General features: G+C 46.8%; 1 protein-coding gene across 1 annotated transcript in view; it reads right to left on the bottom strand.

The window, feature by feature from the left end:
• Positions 1-5,487: 5,487 nt before the first annotated feature.
• The window catches only part of KRTCAP3 (keratinocyte associated protein 3), a 19,706-nt gene continuing 11,780 nt past the window's right edge, over positions 5,488-13,413 (bottom strand). The window contains exons 5-7 of the mRNA XM_075193971.1: positions 9,943-10,077; positions 8,827-8,922; positions 5,488-5,729 (exon numbers count right to left, since the gene is read on the bottom strand). Of these exons, the coding sequence (XP_075050072.1) occupies positions 8,839-8,922; positions 9,943-10,077 (219 nt within the window). The 3' untranslated portion in view covers positions 5,488-5,729; positions 8,827-8,838. The remainder of the gene's footprint in view (positions 5,730-8,826; positions 8,923-9,942; positions 10,078-13,413) is intronic.

Genomic DNA, 13,413 nt, shown 5'->3' with positions numbered 1-13,413 from the left:
GCAGTTGTCCTTAAGTACATATATATTGCTTTAGGACAGGCCTGTCCAACCTGCGGCCCTCCAGATGTTGTGAAACTACAAGTACCAGCATGCCCTTCCAGCTATCAACAGGTTGTCTACTAGCAAAGCATGCTGGGGCTTGTAGTTTCACAACACCGTGAGGGCCGCAGGTTGGACAGGCCTGCTTTAGGAGAAAGGATCAAACAATACTTTATAACAGTAAATTATAACATTTCCTACAAGATTCCAGTTTTTAGAGTTGACTGTTTTAATGTCACTTTTTTGGTGACCTTTTCCAGGTGATCATATGCTGTAGGAATTAGCAGTAAGTGAAGGTATAGTTTCTAAATTGATTCACATTATCAAAAGATTTATTAATGGTGCATATGTGACCCATTGGGGAGTAGTTTATAAAAGGATTCTCTTGGGATGTAACGGTTTGTTTGAAGATCATCACACTTTATAAACCGGTGTGGAGTTTAATGTCTGTTGTACACACTTTAATTTGACATAAACCACAAACAAGTGTTCATCAGCGAGCATGATGGTAAAGAAAAACGCCGGGCTTCACCAGCATATCGGGGCTATCGGTAATGCCACAGTGAGCAGGAGGGGGATGTCCGTCTCTGAATCATTATATCATCTGAGCTGAACTGTGACAATACCACAGGGTAGATGATGCGACTGTCTGTCTGTCCCCTGCACCCCCAGACTCACCTTCCTGGTACTGTGGATACCAAATACTTAGTCAGCCATAACTGTTTATCTGCTTAACAGTATAATCAGCACATTCAAACATTACTACTGTGCAAAGTGTCACATCAGGGAGACCAAACATTGCAGAGGTGCTTCTCCTGCCACAAGCTGGTGGCTCACAGCCCAGACCATACCTTGCCCCAGTATTGGTAGACAGACACCATCACAAGTAACTTCCATGGATCAGCAATTCCTTAATCTGATCACGGATCAGCAGGAACCACAATCCCCAATCAGTCCAGACTCTAAAACTCCAGTATGTATAAACCTAACTCCCTTCCCAGGGATGGGACTCTGCTATTCTGATGCTCTGGGCACCTGGGCGAGGGTGTGAGGATTCCCTGGATCTTGATTATATTGGAGGGTGTTCTCTGTAGGGGAGTGGTCAATGGGCAGCTGCCTTCACCCCCTCCGACCCTTGCTAGGATTGAGCCCTGCCAGTGTAGCAGTGTGTTATTGGGGCAATACCAACCTCCTTAGAGATAGTCCGCAAAAAACGATGCCATTCAACAAAGAAGTGGAAGGTAATACAGCATCAGAAATCCCAGGAGGACAATATAAAAGAAGAAAGAGGAATTGCTCAATCTGGACACTTCATATACTGAGCTGAAAGCTGAATAAGGCCTATGAAGATGTTAATAATAAAAATAAATATTTATTTATGGTTTATAAGTCGCCACAGCGCCGTACATAGAGCATGGGGGAGAAACAGGACACGGCCTACAGGGCATTATAACCTACAATAGGGCCAGGAATATAACAAAATGATATCATTTCAAGCTTCATTAAACCTAAGACTGTAGGTTCGTGCCGTTGCTACAAGTGGAAGGGCTCCCGCATGAGCGGAGGCACAAATACAAACCTGAGGGAGAAGTATTATACAACATCCCAAGAGAAAACCATATGAAATCTAGAAGAAGTGATACCTCGACTAGAATGACCTTCAGTATGTATGTGGCACAACTAGAAAACTAGAACATTATTATTTCATCTGCAGATACCAGAGTGAGAGAAGAGGTGGGTGGGGGGGTGGTGGAGTGAAGATAGGGTCCACAGAAGAGGGTGGTTTGGTGGAACAAGATGGGTAAAGGAGAGAGTGGGGCGCAAAGGGACTGATGGGAGGTTATGTCATGACACATGGACTCAATTTTGGAGGTGAAGTGGGGATAGCAAAGCTGAGAGCGAGGAGGGGAGAGAAGGGAGCTGAAGGAGCAAAGAGGTGAATGGGGTAGGAGGACTGGAAGGTACGTAGGAGTGATGGGGCAGGACTGTTAAGATGAGACCGTGAACTTGAAATGAATGAAGACGGCATGAGTGCATGGCTTTCTCCTGAGCTGTTCCACAAGAGAGTCAAGGGCAGTGTGGAAAGTGTGATTATAAAAGCAGACAGAAAGGGTGATGATGGGGGAACAGGAGTGAGATCAGGGAGGAGCATTGGCATTGGCATCTCATCTTGGTCACGGTCAGCTTCCTCCTTCGCTGACCAGTACTCCTCATTCAGTGCTCTTTTCATTTTGCTCCTTGTCACTGAGTAAGGAATTTCAGTGTTTCTTGCTTGGCACAGGAGCTTGCGGTCCACCTTGGACATTGCGCTGTATTTAGGGTGTTCCCCTGTGCTGCAGGTACTCTACACTTGAGTAACTCTGCTCTCTGAAACTGGTCTCCAAAAACCCTCCTGGGATTATCCCGCCGCTTACCACCAGTTATAAACTGTGACCGGATGGGCTTACTGCACCACCCAATCTCTGGGGGACGGAGGATGACAGGATGTTCTTCCTGCACAGAATATCTGGGTCTCTTTCTCACCATCAGTAACTGACTATTACTGACCAATCCTACTGGTGCCACCTCCCCCCAGACACTCACCAACTGCACAATAGTTGTAGGAGACTCTCGCTGTCCCCACCAGGCTCCTTCATCGACACCTGGAACCGCTTGCTTCTGGGTAGCTGGTATAGCTGCTACAGCCCCTCTTATCTATTGGTCATAGCATACAGCAGGCAATAGGCGTCAGGTAGAGTCTTCAAGCAGTGACATTTTATTGCCCAAGGGGTCCTGACAAGGACCGTTGCACAGTAGTTGTAGGTACTGGTGATCATCCAGATGGTGTAATACAGTTGAAATACAAAATACAGCTCTTTATATACTGTTTCTGACACACATGTTGCAGGGGGTAACCCAGTACACTGATCCTAACAGGCACCACAAAGTCTGAGATATTACATTCAATGCTTAGCATGAAGCTGTAATATATTCTCTAAACTTGGATTTAACACAATTTAAACTTAACAAAATTCACACCAAGCTGTAATTTCCTAAACTACTTGCCGTTAGGTTACCTATCTCTCTAAGATACAGATAGAAAGGCTAACATGTATTCAGGCTAAATCATATTTTGGTCACTTACGTGAAAAGACGTAATTAGCATGGAATTTCTTTTCTTCCCACATATGCCTATTGCATCAGAAATCATTACATTTCCAATACAACAATCAGCACATTCACAATCATACATTCCTTTATTTAGGCGCCACAAGCTTTCCGCAGCGCCGTACAGAACACAAACAGTAGACCATACAGAGTGACACAGTACAGAACAATAAACGAGTAATATCAAGAGCTCCAAGCAGGCCGAGTACAGTGACGTTGGAGCAGAAGAATAGGTAGAGACACAGGAGGGACAATGGGGAGTCAGTGGAGGAGATCTAGCACAGGGATAGGGGAAGAGAACATGGAGAGAAGGTTTTAAGTTCCCACTTGAAGATGCACAGATTAGGGGACCGTATACATTAAGTTATTTGTAAGTGATCCAGCCACCAGCATCCCAAACTTTACACATTGAATCTGTTATTAGCACAGTCCATCCCAGTTAGGAGAGGGGTACAGACATTTCCTTTAATGCTGGATCGTGTCATCAGGTGAGAGACTACTTGGTACTCTGTCAGTCATATAGGCTGATGAAGTGATTCTGGATTGTAATCCCACAGATCAAGTACCTCTGAAGATTTATCACCCCCTGGAAGGACATTCCTAATAGCCACTAATGCTATATCTATCTATCTATCTATCTATATATATATATATATAATCTCTATCTATAGATACTATGACAGGTTGTGTTAAACATGCATATAAGCTTTAAACAAACATACAATAATTATGTTTTCAAGAGAATGACACTTTGACTTTGGTCATCAGCAGGACACAAGAATTGCACTTTAATATGAAGAGAGGGGGAGAGTCGGGGGTCCCTCTGTATTGACACACAATTTGTGAGGTGTGGGGCCCAAGTTTTGTCTAAGTTACTTTATCATTCTGAAAACTGGTTATGTATCAAATTGGGAGAGGAACCAATTGGGTATTTATTTATTTTTTGCAAGTAGCAATTTGGTATTTGATAGCACAGGATATATGAAGTATAAGCGTATCCAGTGATTGGCTATGGGTGGGATGTTGGTGATAGACAGCCTATGGGTAAGTCCAGTATCATTCGCAATTAGGGATTTTATTTAGTTTATTCTGGTGTCTAAAACTGTATAAAATATATTCCATCTGAACTTCTGGAATCACTAGTACCTTCAACTAGTGTGAAACTGTCCTTATCAGGACCCTTTCTGAACAATAAACATCACTGCGGTTAAAAATGGGGCAGACTAAATGGGCCAATCAGGTCTCATCTGCTGTCAAATTCTCTGTTGCTATGTAATTCCTGTGACCTACAAATTAGAACAGCCGGAAACTGGATTAGATTTGGTCTGAGGTTGGGACCCAACACTCTGCTGCTACCCAGCAGCTCTGGCCAGTGTGATAGACTAGAGGTGATCCATCCACAGCACCCTGGTCTAATAGAAGAGGTCAGGGGTACCAGCCCAGGTGCCCAGCGAGGGGGTGCACTAGCAGCAAGTGTTACCCAGAAGGATACGATTCTAGACACTGGTGTAGGAGCCTATTGGTGGCAGCAGGCTCCTCCTACTGCAACAGGAGGCGCACAATTTGGGATAAAGAATATAGGGAAGTGGCAAGGCAAGCCCAGCCGGTCCATCCTGTCACAAGGTCTCCTAATGGACCTCCATCTTCTAATGGGATAGCGGTTTTTACTGATGTTACTACTGCAGCATCAACTTTAGGTGCAGAGTCCCAGTTAGTGGTTTCCATCTCTTGCAAGGGATACAGACGCTCAAATCTTTTAACGCTGGATTCCCTCTTCTCCATGGAGACCAAAGAGGAAAACCAGATTATTGTACTCACGTCCTTTTCTCTTAGACCAGTGGTGGACACTGAGCACCGATCCTTAACAACTCTTAATCGGTTCTTGTTCTCATTGTTTAAATTTGTAGTTGAACAGACATTAAACCTTGTTCTTTATTCTCTTGTTCAATTTCTCCTTTGGCTGAAGTTCCCGTCCAACTATGGGGGAAATGTTTGGCCACATTTACCTTTAACAGTCAAAGTGTCAAAACTCCAGTGCGGAGGCTCCATGGCCGCCCCTCCCCCCCCCGTGCCCTGTGCGGACGCTCCATGGACCCCCCCCGTGCTCCAGTGTCCCCCAATGGACTCAGAGAAATCGATTTAAGTATAAAAATCCTGTTATCACTTCTGGCCACTGTGTGCAGTGTCCTATGAACATTACATGCAGCCTATATAAATCAGAGATTACTGGTTCAATCACAAAATATCTGGGAAATATTTAATTTTAGAAAATCACTGTACAATTTCACATCAGACAGCAGCTTAAGTTGTAAATAACAGCTACATTCTTTATTGAATATAAAACATTAAAAAAAAAGCTTAAATAAAAGCCATTCACATATGAAACAGCGGTCATCACCCACGTCTTCTGCACGTCCGACTCCCAGAGAACGAGGAAAGGGCAGATACAGGGTAAGAGATGAAGGACAGAATACCAGACTCTGGATCTTCACCCTAGTACGATCAGTGCAGAGTACTCACACACCTCTCCCATCTCTGAGCAGCTGGAAGAAGAGGTCATTCCAAAGATTAATAATTATACAGGTTAAAGCAGCCCCCACACCCCATCCCGCCCCCTCCTCCCCCCACAGAGCAGCCTCCATATGATGGACTGCAGGGAAGCGGGTAATGTATTACATCCAAGGAGAATGGACCAGACTGGGACATAAGGGTTACACAGGTCCGATCGCAGGTCCAGCAGAAGCCTGTGGCCCTACGAGACAGTTTCTTTTCTTTAATTACTTTTCCCTCCCCCCACAGATTGGACAGGGAGTTAGCACAGTAATGTTCTGCCAGATCTTACTCTCCGCCCTCTGGTTCCTAATCCTGGACGTGCACAATACTGCAGGATTAATCCTCTCAGCAGTTCTACATACACCCAACTAAATGGATACCCTAAAGACCTACCGACCCTTCTGCCCATAGTAATGCCAACATACACACTATTCTGTTTCACCGTCTGCTTTAATGGTTTTTACTAAGCAGCCAGCGTGGGACACACTCTGCAGAGCGTTTCACCTGTCCTATGATGCTGAATAGGTCGATTTAGAACTGCAGCTGATCTTAGAACCATTACATGGAGTTACATTAGGGGAAAACTTTTGGCCTTTGACACATATCTTGGGTTATGGCTTTTTATTACACTTTTCAGGCAAACACAAGTTTACTACGGATGCTACCTAGCAGGCTGTGACTGTTCTTGATTGGGTCATACAACATACAGGTAGCAGACAACAAAAATGGAAATATTAAAGTAACTGAGAGGCACCGTTTTGAAAGAAACTTCTTCCAGACCAGTGCGGCTCATTAATAACATAACAGAAAGCATCATAGGACGGTCAGTACAGAACTACCTCTAGTGTTACTGTAAGACGGGACAGGACGGTCAGCGTACAGAACTACCTCTAGTGTTACTGTAAGACGGGACAGGACGGTCAGTACAGAACTACCTCTAGTGTTACTGTAAGACGGGACAGGACGGTCAGCGTACAGAACTACCTCTAGTGTTACTGTAAGACGGGACAGGACGGTCAGTACAGAACTACCTCTAGTGTTACTGTAAGACGGGACAGGACGGTCAGTACAGAACTACCTCTAGTGTTACTGTAAGACGGGACAGGACGGTGAGTACAGAACTACCTCTAGTATTACTGTAAGACGGGACAGGACGGTGAGTACAGAACTACCTCTAGTATTACTGTAAGACGGGACAGGACGGTGAGTACAGAACTACCTCTAGTATTACTGTAAGACGGGACAGGACGGTCAGCGTACAGAACTACCTCTAGTATTACTGTAAGACGGGACAGGACGGTCAGTACAGAACTACCTCTAGTGTTACTGTAAGACGGGACAGGACGGTCAGCATACAGAACTACCTCTAGTGTTACTGTAAGACGGGACAGGACGGTCAGTACAGAACTACCTCTAGTGTTACTGTAAGACGGGACAGGACGGTCAGTACAGAACTACCTCTAGTGTTACTGTAAGACGGGACAGGACGGTCAGTACAGAACTACCTCTAGTGTTACTGTAAGACGGGACAGGACGGTCAGTACAGAACTACCTCTAGTGTTACTGTAAGACGGGACGACAGACTGACAGAGTGTTCAGCTTCAGTGACTCAGACAGCTGAACCCGCCAATGGAATGAGCCTGGATATCCGAGAGAAACACTGAAAGGGGCGCGGTGGAGGCAGAGTATATGCCAGGGTCCTGGTATCTGAGCATTAATACGATGTACAAGGGATCAGCTGCAGATCTCACCCCTAGGCGCAGCCAGCCAGTCACAGAATAGGAGCCGACACAGAATGCTGGGAAATAACAAGCCTGGTTATGTCCAGTCACCTGGAGTATAGGATTCAGCAGTCAGTTATTGTTCTTATACAGGGTCAGGTCTGATGTTGTATTGTGGGTACAGTCACTAAGGACAGGAAGCTGGGAGCAGCTTGAGCCCCTCTGACATCACAAATGACTAGAAGGGGTTAAAACAGGGAGTGACGGGCTATTACCCACCAACACCGAGGGATTAATGACATCAAGATCCCATAGTTCTCCCCTGGGATCGAGTCAGACACTGAGGCATGAAAGCAGTGGTTGGGGGAACTCTACCAACCAGGGGAGACCTTTTCCTAACACCTGTAGATAACCCTGCAGGGAGGGATTCCCAGCTTGGGAAATTTTGATGGGTCTTTAATTAAAAAAAAAAAAAAAAAAAAAAAAAAAAAAGGCCTGCAGGAGAGGTTTGGGGGTCACTTTGTTTTAAAAATCTACTGGCGTTGGTGTTTCGGCTGCTACCAGTGTAATGAGGATTTTGCCTGGAAGTTTTGAGACTGGCTGGCTCTGGATGAAGTGTTATGAAGATACTATTCAGCAATCACATCTGAATCATTTGGATATTACTTACGGACAGTGTGGGGAACATCTGGGAAGTCTGGAGGTAAATTAGTGTTTATTGGGACCGGTTAGTCCGATTTATATAATTTTATGTTGCATCTTTTTGCAGATTTAGAGAACTTGTCTTAGACAACTCTGTAATAAAGATATTGTTGTATTTTCCCTGTCTCCTGTCTGTGTGACTTGACCCAGAAGTCCCGGGGTACCTGTGTGAGTTTAGGCTCTAATACAGGAGTGTTGTAGGGTACAGTAGAGGGATTCCGCACAGACTGTGGACTGTAAGATGAGTATTTGGGGTACAATGACTAGATACTGTACCGTTTGGGGGGGTAGGAATGATTTTTAGGATATAGTGGGGGGTACTATGCACTTTGGGGGTGTCAGTTAATAATGGGGGTACAGAGCATACGATACAGTTTAAAGGTGTAACCATTATTTTTTAGAATATATTGGGTGAAGCATTATGGAGTTTTGGGGGGATACAAAAGAAAAAAATAAATTGTAGTAACCACAAACTGTACAGTGTCTTCTTTCTATGTCCTGGCAAATTTCAGACTAAAGGTTCAAGTGATTAAGTTAAAAGTAGGAGTTTGGAGTAGAGGAGAGGGTTGTGTCTGCTGAATGTGAGGTATAGTAGGAGTTTAGTAAAACCCGAGATCTGGATTAAGAGGAAATTCTGCAGCGATTGCCAGGATCGGACACTCACCTACATTGTGGTTCACGCTCGAGCCTCTATCAGCTGGTGCGTTTCTGGTCTCGCCGCGTCCTCCAGCTTCTCCCTCTCAGCTTCATCTTCCTGTAGCTGAGAAACAGAAGACGTTCAGAGGTCATTGGTTGTCTCAGTACAAGAACGGTCCTATATAATGGCTACTTTGTAGCTTAGGAGGAGGCAGCAGAAGTTTGAGGCTCCTTTTTGTTCCTTATTATCGGTATTCCTGGTTTCTGAGTGTAATTTTTATCAAAGACCTGCCCCTTACCCCAGATCCATGCATTATCCAGTCTCCGAGAGAACACTACCAACTCCAAACCCCATCCCCAATCCATGCACAGTTTTCCGGTCTCCGAGAGAACACTACCGGCTCCAAACCCCATCCCCGATCCATGCACCGTTATCCGGTCTCCCCGAGAACACTACCGGCTCCAAACCCCCATCCCCAATCCATGCACCGTTATCCGGTCTCCCCGAGAACACTACCGGCTCCAAACCCCATCCCTGATCCGTGCACCGTTATCCGGTCTCCCCGAGAACACTACCAACTCCAAACCCCATCCCCGATCCGTGCACCGTTATCCGGTCTCCCCAAGAACACTACCGGCTCCAAACCCCCATCCCCAATCCATGCACCGTTATCCGGTCTCCCCGAGAACACTACCGGCTCCAAACCCCATCCCCGATCCGTGCACCGTGCAACGTTATCCGGTCTCCCCGAGAACACTACCGGCTCCAAACCCCCATCCCCAATCCATGCACCGTTATCCGGTCTCCCCGAGAACACTACCGGCTCCAAACCCCATCCCTGATCCGTGCACCGTTATCCGGTCTCCCCGAGAACACTACCAACTCCAAACCCCATCCCCGATCCGTGCACCGTTATCTGGTCTCCCCGAGAACACTACCAACTCCAAACCCCATCCCCAATCCATGCACCGTTATCTGGTCTCCGAGAGAACACTACCGGCTCCACACCCCATCCCTGATCCGTGCACCGTTATCCGGTCTCCCCGAAAGCACTCGACTCCAAACCCTTAACCCAGATCAGAATATTGTATAGTGTTCTCCACGTGGCTGGGGGCATTTGCTTGACAGCAATACGATAGATACCTTCTGTCGCAGGTACGTCTCCCCGCATGGGCCAATCCCTCTCAGAATAAACGCCACAACACAACAACGTATAGACAGCGCTGCCTCCACGGCAGACAGGAACATGGAGGGAAACCAAAGAGCCAGCGTGGTGTCCTGCACAGGAGGAGAAAGAAATGATCAGAGGCCACTGACAGACAACTGAATGGGGAAGAAGAACAAGCCACTCATAGCAGTTGAACCTTCCTAGTAAAAACATTTCATTAACATGAACGAGACACACATATTACCTTGTGGTCAATCATTATTACTGAACTGTGGAGAGAACATGGAAGGATGATTAATACCACAGGGACAGGCGCACACACATGTACTGTACGGGTAGATACACAGACCACACACTACCCTTATGTGAGGAATATGGTAAAACACTACATACAAGGTAAGAAAGACACCTCTCTGTAGTACACATCAGCAGGTATTATAAACAAATGTTACTATGACAAACATCTGACAAAGTAGGAAGGAGCTGGGACATTCTGTACGTGTCCCCGTCTGTCTGGCTGGCCCGATGAAGGGCCCGAGAGCCGCATGTCAGTCATAGGCTGCACCCTCAGCAACTCTCACCGGCCCTTCCTAGTGGCTGGATAGGCTGCACTCTCAGTGATGTCACTGGCCCCTCCTAGTGACTGGATAGGCTGCACTCTCAGTGATGTCACTGGCCCCTCCTAGTGACTGGATAGGCTGCACTCTCAGTGATGTCACTGGCCCCTCCTAGTGACTGGATAGGCTGCACTCTCAGTGATGTCACTGGCCCCTCCTAGTGACTGGATAGGCTGCACTCTCAGTGATGTCACTGGTTCCTAGTGACTGGATAGGCTGCACTCTCAGTGATGTCACTGGCCTCTCCTAGTGACTGGATAGGCTGCACTCTCAGTGATGTCACTGGCTCCTAGTGACTGGATAGGCTGCACTCTCAGTGATGTCACTGGCCCCTCCTAGTGACTGGATAGGCTGCACTCTCAGTGATGTCACTGGCCCTTCCTAGTGACTGGATAGGCTGCACTCTCAGTGATGTCACTGGCCCCTCCTAGTGACTGGATAGGCTGCACTCTCAGTGATGTCACTGGCCTCTCCTAGTGACTGGATAGGCTGCACTCTCAGTGATGTCACTGGCCTCTCCTAGTGACTGGATAGGCTGCACTCTCAGTGATGTCACTGGCCCCTCCTAGTGACTGGATAGGCTGCACTCTCAGTGATGTCACTGGCCTCTCCTAGTGACTGGATAGGCTGCACTCTCAGTGATGTCACTGGCCTCTCCTAGTGACTGGATAGGCTGCACTCTCAGTGATGTCACTGGCCTCTCCTAGTGACTGGATAGGCTGCACTCTCAGTGATGTCACTGGCTCCTAGTGACTGGATAGGCTGCACTCTCAGTGATGTCACTGGCCCCTCCTAGTGACTGGATAGGCTGCACTCTCAGTGATGTCACTGGTTCCTAGTGACTGGATAGGCTGCACTCTCAGTGATGTCACTGGCCTCTCCTAGTGACTGGATAGGCTGCACTCTCAGTGATGTCACTGGCCCCTCCTAGTGACTGGATAGGCTGCACTCTCAGTGATGTCACTGGCTCCTAGTGACTGGATAGGCTGCACTCTCAGTGATGTCACTGGCCCCTCCTAGTGACTGGATAGGCTGCACTCTCAGTGATGTCACTGGCCTCTCCTAGTGACTGGATAGGCTGCACTCTCAGTGATGTCACTGGCCTCTCCTAGTGACTGGATAGGCTGCACTCTCAGTGATGTCACTGGCCCCTCCTAGTGACTGGATAGGCTGCACTCTCAGTGATGTCACTGGCCCCTCCTAGTGACTGGATAGGCTGCACTCTCAGTGATGTCACTGGCCCCTCCTAGTGACTGGATAGGCTGCACTCTCAGTGATGTCACTGGCCCCTCCTAGTGACTGGATAGGCTGCACTCTCAGTGATGTCACTGGCCCCTCCTAGTGACTGGATAGGCTGCACTCTCAGTGATGTCACTGGCCCCTCCTAGTGACTGGATAGGCTGCACTCTCAGTGATGTCACTGGCCCCTCCTAGTGACTGGATAGGCTGCACTCTCAGTGATGTCACTGGCCCTTCCTAGTGTATATGCTAGCATATAATATAATGCCATATACATAAAAGTTCCTACATTACACACACACACACACATATATATATATAATTTCTTAATCTCAAGTCAGGCTTGGAGGATATGGATTTACAGGTATAACACAGGGCAATAATCTCCATCTGTTACATCCAGAAACCGTTTTCACCATCCTGCATGTTGGAACCTGACAATTCTTTTTATTTCCCCTCGGCCACTCAGACAAGCCCACAAGAGGCATTATCCTTAGTATTACACCATCCGTCACCCCCACATCACTCCCCTTATCCAGATTGCCCCCACAATACTCTAATCATGAACGTCTCTCCGATTGTCACTGAAACTGTAATATCCCCAACCAGTCAGTCTGTAAAGATTATTATTATTTGTTCTGAATCTGTGAGGGGGCGGCAGCCATCTTGGGTGTGATCTACAGAATCATTCAGAGTCTCTGCCCCATTGGAGCTTAAAGTCTAAATTCCTTACTACACGCACACAGACGTGCCAGACCACACACACACTTTTGTCGGAGGCCAATTAACCCACCAGTATGTTTTTGGAGTGTGGGAGGAAACCCACACAAACATGTGGAGACCATACAAACTCCACACAGACAGGGTCATTATTATCATTATCTTTTATTTGTTAGGTTCCACAAGGTTTCCGCAGCGCCGCACATAGTACAAACAGTAGATAATACAGGGTATAACAGTACAGAACAATAAACAAAAGTACCAATACTTCAGAAACTCCAGGCAGACAGATGCAATAGACACGGAGCAGAAGAACGGGTGAGGAGACAGGAGGGAAGAGGGCCCTGCTCATGTGAGCTTACATCCTAAGGGAGGGTTAAACAGACCAGGCACAAGAGGAGCCAGTTGAGGGAATGGGAGAGAGGGGAGAATGAGTGGAGGAGATGGGGGTTAAGTGGATGGTTATGGTAGGAATCAAACCTATGAACCCAGCACTGTGAGGAAGCAATACTAACCACTGTGCCACCATGCTCTCTCCCATCGCTTTCAAAATCCTTTAATTGTGCTCTATGCAAAACACACTAATAAACAAACCTCCATTCCTGACCTCAAACAACCTCAATCTCCAGGAAAGAACAGAGCCATGGCACAGACACGGCCTCCAGACCTGGGGGTGGGGTTGGGCTCATCATTTCATAGGATTACGACCAATCAACAGAATCTGCCCGACATCTATATATCTGTGATAATAAACCCCCCAAGCTCGCTGCCTAGGTGTAATCCTTCACTCAGAACGATCCTTTGTCCCCACATACAATCTTTATCCAAATCATGTTATATACATCTAAAAACATTCCCAGAATACGCACA

Source organism: Mixophyes fleayi, unplaced genomic scaffold (assembly GCF_038048845.1).
Source record: "Mixophyes fleayi isolate aMixFle1 unplaced genomic scaffold, aMixFle1.hap1 Scaffold_103, whole genome shotgun sequence".
In the NCBI taxonomy this organism is placed as follows: domain Eukaryota; kingdom Metazoa; phylum Chordata; class Amphibia; order Anura; family Limnodynastidae; genus Mixophyes; species Mixophyes fleayi.
The sequence above is the reverse complement of the archived record's forward strand: the minus strand, read 5'-3'. Positions and strand labels throughout refer to the sequence as shown.